Genomic DNA, 16,564 nt, shown 5'->3' with positions numbered 1-16,564 from the left:
GTGAAAGAGGAGAGTCAGACCCACCAGGCAGAGGCCATATCGGTGAACATGGTGGCTCTGGGGATCCACATCCCCAGACATGACATGGTGCCAATGGCCTGAAAGACAGAAAAAAAGAGTCAACACATCAACATTTTTCTCACTACTTTGCAAACACCAGGCATCGTGCCTTGGAATGATGGGTAGAGCAGAGACAACGCCAACACTAATATCTCCCTGCACAAGCTCCATTAACGCACACATCTCAAGGTGTCTTTTGACCCCATTCTTCCTCAAACACCCCTTAAAATCCCCTCCCGCATAGAGACAGTCTGCATGTCTGGGAACGCCCATACAGGCTCTAGGAACGCCCACAATAGACGCTGGGTTAGCCTGGGGGCGGGGTCAGGGTGGGGTAAATTCCCCCGTTCGATCCATTCAGCAAAGTTAGAATTTAGCTGATAGCCCAGCCCAGGCAGACACGATCGGGGATTTAACCACCGCAGTAAACGCACATCTGAGCAGACGTCTTGTGTTCTGCTCTAGAACCCCCAAACATGTAGTTTAGAGCCGCAGCACCATCTTTTGGTGAGTCAGCCCATGAGATATATCGGCGGTTTTACCCCACTCGCGCGCCAGCCGTTTAACATTTTGTGTGCGTTCCCAGACATGCGGACCGTCTCTATAGCCTGGTAAACCATCCCGATCACATGATGAACTCGCATTCAGTTTCAGTCCATGGATCAGTCTGGACTTCCACCCGCCCCCTAGTTCCCAGAAATTAGAATGAAACCAGGCCAATCAGGGACCTGCGCCGTAGTTGGCAACGTAACCCACCAATCAGGGAGACTGCTGGTAAAACAGTAATGGCGCCTCCCACAGCAACGAGTGTTAACGTTAACAGTAGAGTAAAGACAGCTGTTAAAAATCCCAAGCTGGTTTACCATAATGCATCACTCCCTCACCTGTTCCTCTTGCACCTCACCCAGCTGCCTACAACAACTCATAATTACCTAATTACCTGCACACTCCTTTAAAAGCCCAGTCAGTTGTAACCTGTGTGCGTTCAGAAAAGTAAGTCATGATTTAACCTTTAATGTTGTCATTTACCTCTTTGATTGTATTTAACTTACCTGTTAATATAGCCTGAGTTCATATATAGTTCTTATTTACGTTTCAATGGTGATGTTTTGTGGCAGCTAAAGTTAGCCTGGGGAAACCCAGCCTTCAACATGACGTCACAGGCTATGCCTGTAGCGTAAGTCGTAAGTCGTCTTCGTGACTGATAGCACATAGAGGTCACGTGGAGGCTGTGTTTACCCAGGCTAAGCTAAAGTAGCCTACTGCTAACAGTTATTTGTTGTGGGCAGCATTATTTGAGTGTATTTCCTTTGTCTGTTTCAGAACCACACACACACACACACACACACACACACACACACAAATCCTTTGTTCAGTGGATTCCTTCTGTGTTACCAAAATAAACGTTAAACGGGGCGGCTGTGGCTCAGGAGGTAGAGCGGGTCGTCCACTAATCAGAAGGTCGGTGGTTCGATCCCCGGCTCCTCCAGTCCACATGTCGAAGTGTCCTTGGGCAAAACACTGAACCCCAAATTGCTCCCGATGGCTGTGCCAGCACCCTGCGTGGCAGCTGGCCGCCTTCGGTGTGTGAATGGGTGAATGTAGGCACATTGTAAAGCACTTTGGATAAAAGCACTATATAAATGCAGTCCATTTACCATTTACGGCCCTTGGATCCGCATGATGTGTTAATGTGCACACCAGTCAGAGGCTCTCTGATCCACACTTTTCCCATAAACAACATCTTTGAAACAGTTAATTATTCCATACATCATACAGTCTTTACATGGTCCTTCCAACCGCCGGATTGATCCTCTGGATAATGGATCCCAGGGCTGAACCACAGCCACCTGGCTACCTCCGGCTCCCGGCCTACCACACCAAGCTGTACCATCAGGCCCAGATACAACCTGCCTCCAGCTACCCACCTGAGTTCACCAACGGAAATTGCTAACAAGCAAGAAATAGCCCGTTTGAAACATATACTTTCATATTATGAGAGGAGTGTAGCATGCCAGTGTCCTAGTGACCCAGAACCAGGTCAGCTCTCCAAGGTCCGACCTCCAGGGGCACCCAGCCCTTTCCAGAAACCTCCCATGGCACCCAGCCTTAGACCTCCCGTGGTGCCCAGCCCTAGACCCACCACTCACGCAGTGCCCAGCCTTCGTTGCCGAACTCCCGTGATGCCTAGCCCTCGAAGCCGACCTGCTGTGGGGCCAATCACCTGGTGTGGCCTTCCTCTGTGGCCCAGAGTTCTTCGCCGCCGAGCTTCTGCGCACCCCAGCCTGTGGTGTAAGCCTCCTGAATGCTGTTACCAGCATCCAGGCCAGCCTCCAGAACTGCTCTTCCTGTGTCACCATTGTCCAGGCCGGCCCCCTGAACAGTCACGCTGGCGTCGCCCACGTCCGGGCCGACCTCCTGAAGGGTCCTGTCTGTGTCGTTGTCCATGGCATTGTCCAGGGCTGTTAGACCTTTCAGCCCTGCCACCTGGTCACCCTCCAGACCTGCAGCACCCAGATGGCCCTGCACCAGGCCGTCCACCTGACCTTCCCTGCACCTGGAGTGCTCATGCCGCTTGCTCCCTTCATGGGGTGGCCTCCTAGAACTGTCACCTGACCAAACCAGCTTGGTATTCCATTTTATTCAAATACTCCATCTTTGAAGGGGCGGCTGTTAAAAATCCCAAGCTGGTTTCCGGGACTCAGTTTACCATAATGCATCACTCCCTCACCTGTTCCTCTTGCACTTCACCCAGCTGCCCACAACCACTCATAATGACCTAATTACCTGCACACTCCTTTAAAAGCCCAGTCAGTTCACAGCATGTTTAGAGCTGGCCGGTAGCCCTTTGAGTTGCTGCCTTGTAACCTGTGTGTAACCTGTGTGCGTTCAGAAAAGTAAGTCATGATTTAACCTTTAATGTAGTCATTTACCTCTTTGATTGTATTTAAACTTAGCTGTTAATATAGCCTGAGTACATATTTATTTACCTGTTTCAATGGTGATGTTTTGTGGCCTAGGCCAAGTAGCCTACTGCTAACACTTATTTGTTGTGGGCAGCATTATTTTGAGTGTATTTCCTTTGTCTGTTTCAGAACCACACACACACAAATCCTTTGTTCAGTGGATTCCTTCTGTGTTACCAAAATAAACAGTTAAACGGCCCTTGGATCCTCATTGTGTTTTAATGTGCACACCAGTCAGAGGCTCTCTGATCTGTGTTTTAATGTGCACACCAGTCAGAGGCTCTCTGATCTGTGTTTTAATGTGCACACCAGTCAGAGGCTCTCTGATCTGTGTTTTAATGTGCACACCAGTCAGAGGCTCTCTGATCTGTGTTTTAATGTGCACACCAGTCAGAGGCTCTCTGATCTGTGTTTTAATGTGCACACCAGTCAGAGGCTCTCTGATCTGTGTTTTAATGTGCACACCAGTCAGAGGCTCTCTGATCTGTGTTTTAATGTGCACACCAGTCAGAGGCTCTCTGATCTGTGTTTTAATGTGCACACCAGTCAGAGGCTCTCTGATCTGTGTTTTAATGTGCACACCAGTCAGAGGCTCTCTGATCTGTGTTTTAATGTGCACACCAGTCAGAGGCTCTCTGATCTGTGTTTTAATGTGCACACCAGTCAGAGGCTCTCTGATCTGTGTTTTAATGTGCACACCAGTCAGAGGCTCTCTGATCTGTGTTTTAATGTGCACACCAGTCAGAGGCTCTCTGATCTGTGTTTTAATGTGCACACCAGTCAGAGGCTCTCTGATCTGTGTTTTAATGTGCACACCAGTCAGAGGCTCTCTGATCTGTGTTTTAATGTGCACACCAGTCAGAGGCTCTCTGATCTGTGTTTTAATGTGCACACCAGTCAGAGGCTCTCTGATCTGTGTTTTAATGTGCACACCAGTCAGAGGCTCTCTGATCTGTGTTTTAATGTGCACACCAGTCAGAGGCTCTCTGATCTGTGTTTTAATGTGCACACCAGTCAGAGGCTCTCTGATCTGTGTTTTAATGTGCACACCAGTCAGAGGCTCTCTGATCTGTGTTTTAATGTGCACACCAGTCAGAGGCTCTCTGATCTGTGTTTTAATGTGCACACCAGTCAGAGGCTCTCTGATCTGTGTTTTAATGTGCACACCAGTCAGAGGCTCTCTGATCTGTGTTTTAATGTGCACACCAGTCAGAGGCTCTCTGATCTGTGTTTTAATGTGCACACCAGTCAGAGGCTCTCTGATCTGTGTTTTAATGTGCACACCAGTCAGAGGCTCTCTGATCTGTGTTTTAATGTGCACACCAGTCAGAGGCTCTCTGATCTGTGTTTTAATGTGCACACCAGTCAGAGGCTCTCTGATCTGTGTTTTAATGTGCACACCAGTCAGAGGCTCTCTGATCTGTGTTTTAATGTGCACACCAGTCAGAGGCTCTCTGATCTGTGTTTTAATGTGCACACCAGTCAGAGGCTCTCTGATCTGTGTTTTAATGTGCACACCAGTCAGAGGCTCTCTGATCTGTGTTTTAATGTGCACACCAGTCAGAGGCTCTCTGATCTGTGTTTTAATGTGCACACCAGTCAGAGGCTCTCTGATCCACACACTTTTCCCATAAACATTATTATTCCATACACCATACAGGCCTCTACCTTCCCAAAAGCGCTAATTTTGTGTTTGCGCTCGTTTAACGCCGTGCGCAATGCAAATTGGGGGCAGACACAAGCGCATGCCTGTGATAATTGTACTGGGCATTGGCTGCCCCATGCCAAAGCAGGCGTTTCAGCGCTAAAATGTGGGATAGATGGCGTTACCCTATCGTCAGCAGCGCACAATTACTTTGCGCTAAGAGCTTTGAAAAGGACCTCTTACGCGCAAATACCTCTCTGTGCTAGGCACTCTGCACGGAGATTACGGCTGCGCTCCCAGCGCAGAAAGGTATTTGCGGAGTGGAAAGTGGAATTCCTTTTGGATATGTCATTACGCACAGCCTTGCCACGCCAATACATCAAATTATGCTGCTAAAATTGGGTATTAGCAGATAATTCAGGCAGTCAACTATAACTCACTGAGAAACTTTTATCACATCGCAAAGAGGGAAATTAATTGAGAACAGTTGTGGGACAATGGACATAGGCTATTTACCTTCATAACCCGGAGGGTCGTTGGCAGCACAGACGATCTGTCAATAAGCTCTCTCCATCTCTCTCTGTCCTCGCACGAGTGAGTACACTCTATTACGCATGGAGAGAATTACAGCATATTGCATGCCTTGGCGAGGCAACCTCGCACAAACAACCATTGCGAGACGGGAATCTAATTGTTTTGATTGACATAATGCCCAGCCTTGCCTGCCCACGCCTGTGAATAATTCTGGTAGTTAAGACCGCCCAAATCCCGTTTGCGCAGGCATTTTGGGGCGCAGATGATTTTTGGCAGAATTGGCACGACTCTAATTTGCGCTTGCGACAGGTGCCGTGAACGTTTCCGCATGCCCGCCGAGAATTGCATCCCAAACATATTTCGGGGCTGTTTTAACTTAGAAATCAGGGAGGTCACGTCTACCAGACAATTATATCACTTTGAATCAGTTACATTTCTGTATAAATCATTACAAGTAGCTCCCGTGAGGTGGGGATGTTTTTTTTTGCTGCTCGGCGGGGGAGCAAAACTCGGCAGAACACCTGGCGGACGGCGCAAGGCGGAATGCTATCTTCCGTGCCTTAAGGCATGCGCAAACAGTGCGCAAAGCGCTATTTAGGGATAGCGCCTGTCGGAAGATAGAGGCCACAGTCTTTTACAACACGACATTTTCGCCGTTCTTCCAAGTGGATTTGGATTGGATCTTGCAATGCTGATTGGCTGAAGGAGCAAGAACTCCTACCCAGTGAAATCGATGTGAGCGGCTAGAAGTCCAGACTGATACATAGTGAAACAGGATGTGAGATCACGTGGTCAGGATGGGTTTTTTTTTTTTACGTCCTGCGGTGTATTAAGTCTTACCGGCGCTGCTCCATTAACCCAGACGATGACGCTCTTCTTGTTGGCGGGCACCTTCTTATAGATGTAGATACACTCCTCTATGTAGACCAGCACGGACACTGCTGCCATGAAGGTGAGGATAGAGTACAGGATGATCCCAAAGATGTCCAACTCTGCAGGGAGAGAGGAACAAATCACAATACATTAGCTATAGCCAGGTTTAAGAGTCTCAATACATTAGCTATAGCCAGGTGTAAGAGTCTCAATACATTAGCTATAGCGAGGTGTAAGAGTCTCAATACATTAGCTATATAGCCAGGTTTAAGAGTCTCAATACATTAGCTATAGCCAGGTTTAAGAGTCTCAATACATTAGCTATAGCCAGGTTTAAGAGTCTCAATACATTAGCTATAGCGAGGTGTAAGAGTCTCAATACATTAGCTATATAGCCAGGTTTAAGAGTCTCAATACATTAGCTATATAGCCAGGTTTAAGAGTCTCAATACATTAGCTATATAGCCAGGTTTAAGAGTCTCAATACATTAGCTATAGCGAGGTGTAAGAGTCTCAATACATTAGCTATATAGCCAGGTTTAAGAGTCTCAATACATTAGCTATAGCCAGGTTTAAGAGTCTCAATACATTAGCTATATAGCCAGGTTTAAGAGTCTCAATACATTAGCTATAGCCAGGTGTAAGAGTCTCAATACATTAGCTATAGCCAGGTGTAAGAGTCTCAATACATTAGCTAGACAGGTGTAAGAGTCTCAATACATTAGCTATAGCCAGGTTTAAGAGCCTCAATACATTAGCTATATAGCCAGGTTTAAGTCTCAATACATTAGCTATAGCCAGGTTTAAGAGTCTCAATACATTAGCTATATAGCCAGGTTTAAGAGTATCAATACATTAGCTATATAGCCAGGTTTAAGAGTCTCAATACATTAGCTATAGCCAGGTTTAAGAGTCTCAATACATTAGCTATAGCCAGGTTTAAGAGTCAATACATTAGCTATAGCGAGGTGTAAGAGTCTCAATACATTAGCTATATAGCCAGGTTTAAGAGTCTCAATACATTAGCTATAGCCAGGTTTAAGAGTCTCAATACATTAGCTATAGCGAGGTGTAAGAGTCTCAATACATTAGCTATAGCGAGGTGTAAGAGTCTCAATACATTAGCTATATAGCCAGGTTTAAGAGTCTCAATACATTAGCTATAGCCAGGTTTAAGAGTCTCAATACATTAGCTATAGCGAGGTGTAAGAGTCTCAATACATTAGCTATATAGCCAGGTTTAAGAGTCTCAATACATTAGCTATATAGCCAGGTTTAAGAGTCTCAATACATTAGCTATATAGCCAGGTTTAAGAGTCTCAATACATTAGCTATAGCGAGGTGTAAGAGTCTCAATACATTAGCTATATAGCCAGGTTTAAGAGTCTCAATACATTAGCTATAGCCAGGTTTAAGAGTCTCAATACATTAGCTATAGCCAGGTTTAAGAGTCTCAATACATTAGCTATATAGCCAGGTTTAAGAGTCTCAATACATTAGCTATAGCCAGGTGTAAGAGTCTCAATACATTAGCTATAGCCAGGTGTAAGAGTCTCAATACATTAGCTAGACAGGTGTAAGAGTCTCAATACATTAGCTATAGCCAGGTTTAAGAGTCTCAATACATTAGCTATATAGCCAGGTTTAAGTCTCAATACATTAGCTATAGCCAGGTTTAAGAGTCTCAATACATTAGCTATATAGCCAGGTTTAAGAGTCTCAATACATTAGCTATAGCCAGGTTTAAGAGTCTCAATACATTAGCTATATAACCAGGTTTAAGAGTCTCAATACATTAGCTATATAGCCAGGTTTAAGAGTCTCTATACATTAGCTATAGCCAGGTTTAAGAGTCTCAATACATTAGCTATAGCCAGGTTTAAGAGTCTCAATACATTAGCTATATAGCCAGGTTTAAGAGTCTCAATACATTAGCTATAGCCAGGTTTAAGGGTCTCAATACATTAGCTATATAGCCAGGTTTAAGAGTCTCAATACATTAGCTATAGCCAGGTGTAAGAGACAACACACAACACACAAAGGTAAATCTAAGACAAAAATGACAAATGTATTAATGCTGAACTTCAAATTCAACTTCTGAAGTATTACAGTGAGGGCCTAAATTCATTTTGCAATATGAGTGTGTTAATTTAAGCATACGTATCAGTAAGTGGCATGGGATTCTCAAAGCCTGTGTTGAGGGTCATACGAACAAAAATGCACTCTTGAAGCTAAAAAAAAATCCAAAACCAACAAGTTAATTATTTACATTTTTACTTCAATGTAGAACAGTCATTTCTTACACATGAGATTACTTTTAGCCTTTTAGTCATAACGATTATTGAAAGATATTCCATATTCCAGACTGAAATGTTATAACAGAAGTGGAGTATTGGCCAGAATGACATGAACATTTGGACACTTATTCAGCCGGTATCTTGCATGTTGCGTTCAGGTGCACTGTAAAAAAAAAAAAAAAAAAGATTATTGCGATAACACGTGACTTTTGCAATGTGTTCATCGCGCATTTACATATCGCGATGACGATGAAAATACGATTAATCGTGCAGCTCTAGTATATAGCCATGTGTAAGAGTCTCAATACATTAGTTATATAGCCAGGTTTAAGAGTATCAATACATTAGTTATATAGCCAGGTTTAAGAGTCTCAATACATTAGCTACAGTATATAGACAGGTTTAAGAGTCTCAGTTGGGACTTGGGACACACAGGGGGGATTCAGAAGATTAAATATGTACCTGAAGTTATTCTAGAGGAACAGCTTGGTTCAGTGGATTACACTATTCCAATTTAGTATGGGGGTAGTGGATATTGGTGTTGAAGTGTCGTGTTAGGCAGGCAGAATAAAATGCTATGGGATAGTACATTTGTAACCTAAAAGCCTACAAAATATGCATACGGTATGCATAATATCCTACCTATGTTTTAAAATGCATACTACAGCATGCGCTAGGACGCGTCATCAGATATTATCTGGGGTCGTAAGGTGTTTCGGGTCTCTCAACATCATACACCCTCGCCCAGTAGACCCAGCCGAGGCCAATTAAGACCCCGACTCGCGTCCCAGAAGCCGCTCACGGATCAGCCTTCCTACTCTGTCTGCAACGTTGTTGCAGACAGAGTAATTGAAATTGTCAATAGGTTGACAATTGACAAACACTGGAAAACACCTTGTGCCACCTTGAAACAACAACAACAACAACACAATAGTAATCAGAGAACTTTTAAAAAGGCAGACAACTAATGACGGCCAGTTAGTTTTAATAAGCAAATGGTTTCTCCTGTTCACCAGATTTAATTAAAAAAAATAGTGCCATATGATGAGGGCCGAGACATTATCGACATGATATAACTCATACACATATAGTTAGCTATATATAAGACCTGGGTGAAAGTTATCTTAGGGGAAGATGCCTGGCTTTCTTCCATTGTCAATCTTCAAGGGCATGACAGAAGTCCTGGGTTACGGGAAAATGTGCCCCCTCGTTCGGGAGCTAAGTCAGAGCGGGAGAACAGGGAACCAACAACAGGCCCATGCAGAGTTGCCATAGACAGATGCATACTGCCAAGTCAAACTAAGTGAATTCAGCGTAAACACACATGGGCATGGGCGGGCATACGCACAGAGCAAGGAGGTACAGGAGAGAGGCACATGTGTTTGTTCTTATTTCTGGGAAGAGTTTCTAAGGTTTGGGAGCTGGGCTGGGCATCAGGAAATCCCACAAGGATCCAATTAGCAAGTAAACACAATTGTTCCAGAGTGCAGAGGAGAGCAGAACAAAGGAAAAGCTGTCAGAATCGCTTCAAGATGATGCCGATAACTGAACTGCCCATAAGTACTTTTGCATATTGTGTCATTAATTCCCTGGTATCCTGAGTCATCAACACACACACGCGCGCACGCGCACACACACACACACACACACACACACACACACACACACACACACACACACACACACGACTGACCTCTCTTTTGACTCCAAGGGCAGACTGATTGCCTAACTGATAATCTGCCCACTCAGTTTGAATTGTAATACTGTTCCACCGATGAGTCTGATGGCTGTGCCAGCAGCACCCTGCGTGGTAGCTTGCCACCATCTGTGTATGACTGTGTCTGTGTGAATGGGTGAATGTACCTACTCATTGTAAAGTGCTTTGGATTAAAGCGATATATAAATGCAGGCCATTTACCATTTATGTTACTTCCATCTGGGGCCGCACAATTAATCGAAATAAAATCGCGATCTCGATTCATAGAAAGCGCCGATCTCATTTCTAAATGACGCCGATTCTGCCGCATTTTCATTGGGTTGCAAGAAAACAAGCGCTCCTACTTTCATGCCGAAGTGAGGAGACGGAGGCGGAGCAGTCAGCAGAGACGGCTCTGAGACCTCCGCAGATGTAGGCTACTGTTTCAGTAAAGTATCAATCACAATAAAACTGTGCCCACCTCCGATGGATAACAGTGTTGTTATCCAAGATGTGGGTGCCATGGTACTCCCAAATATTGCATAGTTTCCAACACCGAGCCCTTATTCTCATGCCAGTGCCGACATGTTTTGCTCAAACACAGCTGCTGCAGTTTACAATTTTGAGCATCGGCTCCGGCATGTGAATAAGGGCTTGGTATTGGAAAAGGTAAAAGTAGATGATGATGCCAATAATTCATTCAAATATGTTTTTGTTTTGTTTTTCATCAGGTAAATGACAATAAATAATAATAAATATATATTAATAATAATATAATAAATAAACGCAGAAAAAATCGAGAGAATCGTGATCTCAATTCAGAGAAGGAAAATCGTGATTCTCATTTTTTCCTGAATTGTGCAGCCCTACTTCCATCCCTTAAAATTTACATCTCTGAACGTAATTTATGTTGACAGTGAGCGCCTCATTTGCATACTCGCACTAAAAACAGTCAAATGCTTGCACAAGTTGAAGGTATCCTGACTACGGGGCGGTTTCTCAGTATTAACCAAAACCATGCATCCATAAGATCAACTACAGCCATACATGTGGAAAAAAACATGCAGCCTTCTGCAGTAAAGATGAGAGTCCTAAATGTTGAATTTTACTGTACCTAAGGGGCGGAAATCTGGCTTACTCCAGCACTGACATAATGGATACAGATGTGAATCAAGTGAAATTAAATGCTTCAGCATCATAATAATGGCATATTTCTGTGATCATTTGCCCAAATTGCCATAGAGAAAAACCGTATATTTTCTTTCCTTGCGAATCGTCTGTAACAGGTAAATAAAAAGGTTGACCGCCAGTCAGTCATAATCATGAGGCAAATAGTCACCAATATGAACAAAAATCAATTACACATCACATGTGTTTTTTGCTTAAAAAGCTTGATCCACTGATAACTTCACGAATTATAATGTATATATGAGATTTATGTCAGTAAATGCGTAAGTGGATTTCCCCTCCTCTACATCCCTGCACACATCAGGCTGAAAACTGTCTGGGGTGGGTCTGTTATGAGAAATGGATCATCTTTAGTCAGAAGCCTAAATGAGAAATTACAGTAATGATACCACCCGAGTGAAATGGATTAAGCTTGATAAGTCTTATAACTGTTGTAAGCCGCTGCCAAGAACTTAAGAGATGGAACTAAGCTCAGTCTGTAAGAGTCACTTTAAGTTGACTAGGGCTTATTTTGTGGATCTTAATCTTGTCTAAAGCTGTGGTTCTCAAACTTTTTCCCTCCCTAAACTAACACAAATTAGACCACGGACCCCCATTTGATAAGATTTTGTCCCAGGGTCCATCTGACGATAATATTTTTCCGTTTAGATGTTTTATTATTGAAAGTGTATGAAAACCATGACCAAAATAACTCTGTCTCATGCCTTTTGGTTCTGCCCTTCACTTAGGGGATTCTGGGCCAAAATATTTGACTGGTACTCTAAGGCCTACAAAATAACTCTTCAACCGGAGGCAGAACTCACCATCTTCGGCTGCTCAGAGTCCTCTCTGAACTTCCCTACAGCTGTACAACAGTTGTACAGCTGGGCAGCAGCTGTACAACTGATACAGGGGACAACTTTTGCCAAGAAACTCATCCTGCAGGAATGGAAGTCCCCCTCTCCTCCCTCTTTTCAGCTGTGGTTGGCGGACATGACCTCTGTTATACGAATGGAGAGACTCAGGTTCCTGAGGACCAACTCTCTTAAAAGATTTTTCGTTATCTGGGACCCGTTTTTGGCCTACCTTGACGAGGTTAGGGGCGACGGGTGACTCGCCTGGCTGGTTTCTCATGGACCCCTTGCGTGGGATCCGATGCACAACATCTCTTACAAGCACATAAGCACCTTATGCGGCTGGTAGCACCATGTTATAATATTGGAACATCGATATATATGTACTGTATGCTTTTTCTTCTTTTTTCTTTTCCTGTGTCTGAGTTTGTTTGTTTTGGTTTTCATTGATAAAATTGAAAAATAAAATATTGGGAAAAAAACATGACCAAAATAGTCATACATTCTGACATTGTGTTACGTATGGATAGAATTATAGTGAAAATTAAAAATATTCCCATTTTTGCTGGGGACCCCTGGAGTCCCCGGACCCCACGGAACCACGTTCTAAAAGGACCACCAAGGCTCCAGGCCTGCGCTCCCCAGCAAAACAAACATTATGTAATTCACTGCAAGATAGGACAGTGAGAGCTTGGTATTAGCAAAGAGACTATTTTAACCGTATGTTTCACAACATTCACTGTTATGTCCCCACGTGCAGTATAAACACTCACCCAGCTCAGCACCAAATTACATGCAGCAATATAAATCATGAAATCAAGCATGTAAATGTTAGGGAGCTCCTGCCTTATGACTGCATGTCAACTCAACCCAAGAAAGAAGCACATGGAGAGGAAGAGGACCGCTGCATCTCTTGGGGGGGGGCGATGACGGCCCCATCCTATGGGCTAACAGTGCTTTAACAAAGTGGGGGACTGGGGACTTCCAGAGGTCCTTGAGGTGGTTCATGGAGGTGCAGGAAAAATTAGGAGCCATTTAGTTGCCTGTTATTTACTTGGCAATGTATTAAGGTGACTATTCTGATCATAGATCTCTATAGATATCACAGGGGTCACTCTCCTCACTCTTAGCCTGGGTGAACCCAGCCTTCAACGTGATCAGAATCAGAATCAGAATCACTTTTATTGCCACAGTATGCAAGTTACATACGAGGAATTTGTCTTAGTGTCTGTATGCAGCGTAGCGGTCACATCAATATACAGAGATAAGAAGTAGGAAGATAACTAAAGACAATCGCAAAGTTGCAAGTGCAATCAAATCAAGTCACTCATCAAGTTTCTTCATGAGTGATAGCACATAGAGGTCACGTGGAGGCTGGGTTTAGCCATGGCTACCTCAGTCTTTACAGTTGGTTTATTATTCTCAACCTTTTTCATACAACGTTTGAGCCAAATGTGAAGAAATTCTGTCTAGGCGTTACTGAGATATCGTGTTACCAAGCTTGAAAATGGCATTCGTGAGGTCACAGTGATCTTGACCTTTGACCCTTGACCACCAAAATGTAATCAGTTCATCCTTGAGTCCACCTGGACGTTTGAGCCAATTGTGATGAAATTCAGTCAAGGCATTCCTGAGATATCGCATCAACAAGCTAGAAAATGGTGTTTGTGAGGTCACTGTGACCTTGAACTTTGACCTTTGAGTGCCAAAATCCAATTAGTTCATCTTTGAATCCAAGTGGACGTTTGAGCCAAATTTCACAAAATTCCGTTAAGGCGTTCCTGAGATATCACGTTAACGAACATGATGGATGTATGGACGGACAACCCCAAACCATAATGCCTGGGGCTCGGCGGAAGCATAGTCATTCTTCTTCTTGTAAACCCTTTTCACGGGGGCCATTTTGTGTCGAAAAGGCAGAATAAACACAGGTGCAAGCAAAACACTAATGAGGGTTTCCAAATTCCAATCATGGAAGTTTGAAACCCTCATTAGTGTTTTGCTTGCACATGTGTTTACCCTGCCTTTTCGACACAAAATGGCCCGCGTGAGAAGGGTCGGACCCCAGGTTGAGAACCACTGGACCAATCACAAGTAGATGGGTTATTTCTTATAAGTTAGGGGGGGGGGATCTCGTCAAATGGGAATCTGTGGTGTGTAATGCAGGTCCATCTGGGGTTCATTGACATGAAAAGTTATAGGGTGTAACGTTACAGACAGTTAAATATTTCTGTGCAAAGTCAACAAGAATCTCCTCAGATGGGGTTCCTCGGGACAGCTTAAATGGAACTCCTCGGTCCGACAGACTCTCTCGATTCTGAATGATTAAAAACGGTCTACTCACGGAGGATGATGACGATGGCGACCGGTGGTCTATCCATGCAACTCGGGTCAATAGTTCGGTTGGACCCGTCCATGCTGGCTGATGTCGGCTGATTTCCCCGAGTGCAACTCCTTCGTCCACTTTCTCTCACTCTCTGTCCTCCTCTGTCCTCTCCTCTCCTCTCCACTCCTCTGTCCTCCCTGCTCACACACAGCCAGAGACGCCCGCTGCGCAGAGAAGGGACTCGGTGTCTCCTCTCCAAAGAGCGCCCTGGTCCAGACAGAGGGTTCAGTCTGACTCCACTCCAGAGTGGGAACCCGGTTCCTAGAAACACTTGTTGGCAATCGCTAGATCCGCCCCCTTCTGGCTGCTGCCACCGGACATCAGCCCCTCTGACAAATCACTGTTCCCTGACTAATGAGCCCAATGAGAGGAGTCCATATGGTGCAATCAGGTCCATGTCAAAATTAGCCAAACAGTGGGGGTGACTGGGTTTGGCAAGAGTGGCACTTAATTGTCAGGCCTTATTCTGAGTGAGTGCAATTTGGTATTAAGTGAAAATCCTTTTGTGAAAACATGAACAGGGTGTTCCAGCTCAATTCTTTGTTTGAACAAATAGGTCTACTCTACACTGACCTGTTGGCACAATCTTCTATCAACTTGTGCGACGGTAGATCTGACATTGGTTGTGTGTGTCCGTGTGTGCGTGTGTGCCGTGTGTGTGCGTGTGTGCGTGTGTGTGTGTGTGTGTGTGTGTGTGTGTGTGTGTGTGTGTGTGTGTGTGTGTGTGTGTGTGTGTGTGGATAATTTCATTACATTGGTCAATGCAGGGCCATGGCTTTCTAATAGAGAAGAATCAATGGACGCAAGGGGAAGGAACAAACATTTTGTTCCATATTTTATTGATTCCTGTCATTTACAGTTTTTAGTAGAATGCTCTAGCCTCTTGTGTGTGTGTGTGTGTGTGTGTGTGTGTGTGTGTGTGTGTGTGTGTGTGTGTGTGTGTGTGTGTGTGTGTCTGTGACATTAACATTTTTTTTAATATTTGATTAGAACAAACAATTGTTGTAAATTTTCTGTGCACAAATTAACCTTTCAAATTAGAGCTGCTATTCTTTTCATAATGTGGGCCTGAGACTAAACAAAGCATCTAGTGATCACGTGATTTCTAGATTGCTCATGATTGGAGGAATTGAAAGTGTTGCAACTATACCCAGCTTCATGGTACATTTGGGTAGGCTACATGTGATGTAGTTATGGCTGGTGTGATAGTGTGTGGTGGTTAGTAGGACCTGCAGGCACTTTCCCATATACAGTACCTAGGGTTCAGAATATGGACTCTGGGGAGACTTGGATACGAGTGAGTATATATAGTATTCACTGAATACTGAATTTGGGAATCGATGGGAATCGATGAATTTGGGAACCACTGAATACTATTCAGTGGTTCCCAAATCGGGGTCCTTGACAGGGTTCCAAGGGGTCCTCCTCAGCAAAATGAGGTGCAGCACAATTTCAGTATTACTTCATTCAATTAAAAGTTAATGAGACATCTATGTATGAGTCTTTGCATCAAAGGGCTTCTGATCACAGTAGAGAGAGACAATAAAGCTCATCTCACTCAGACAGGGGGTCCCTGGGACTCAAGCCTTTATCCAAGGGTGGTTTAGTGTCTTCACTCAGGGGTCCTTCGCATGAAAACATCACAGCCTAACTGGACATATATTTAGTTAAACAGTAGATGAGGTAACTTGTTTGGTGGGTTAAATAATCGGCTCAGGATGGGGGAGGGGCATAGACTGTGTGTTTGTGTGGTGGAGGGTGCTAAGGGGGGGGGGGGGGGGGGGGGCATTCCTGAGGACTGGAGCCTGAAGCTTGTGGCCAACACAAGCGCTCCCATCACATGCCCCTGTTTCCATGGAAACCTGTGCTGGGGCGTCATCATGTGAGGCATTTGCTGCAAATCGTTGGGCCCTCGGCTTCACACACAGTTTACACAACAGATCTCCATTGAGAGACGTGTACAGTGTGCCAAAACAACTGAACTGAAGCAATAAATAATAATAATGTAAATAATGTAATTATTGTGTAAAATGTAGGCTACAGTATTTCAACAATGCCTAAGAGTATAGCTCATTAGGTCTGTTTC

The 16,564-nt window shown here is 44.3% G+C and overlaps 1 protein-coding gene across 1 annotated transcript in view; it reads right to left on the bottom strand.

The window, feature by feature from the left end:
* Window positions 1–14,653, bottom strand: part of slc51a (solute carrier family 51 member A) — a 36,422-nt gene extending 21,769 nt beyond the window's left edge. The window contains exons 1-3 of the mRNA XM_083650960.1: window positions 14,437–14,653; window positions 6,046–6,197; window positions 25–98 (exon numbers count right to left, since the gene is read on the bottom strand). Coding sequence (XP_083507086.1) covers window positions 25–98; window positions 6,046–6,197; window positions 14,437–14,509 — 299 coding nt within the window. The 5' untranslated portion in view covers window positions 14,510–14,653. The remainder of the gene's footprint in view (window positions 1–24; window positions 99–6,045; window positions 6,198–14,436) is intronic.
* Window positions 14,654–16,564: the final 1,911 nt, after the last annotated feature.

The sequence above is a fragment of the Poromitra crassiceps genome, assembly GCF_964638095.1.
Source record: "Poromitra crassiceps genome assembly, chromosome: 2".
NCBI lineage: Eukaryota > Metazoa > Chordata > Actinopteri > Beryciformes > Melamphaidae > Poromitra > Poromitra crassiceps.
This window is presented reverse-complemented; position numbering and strand designations above follow the sequence as displayed.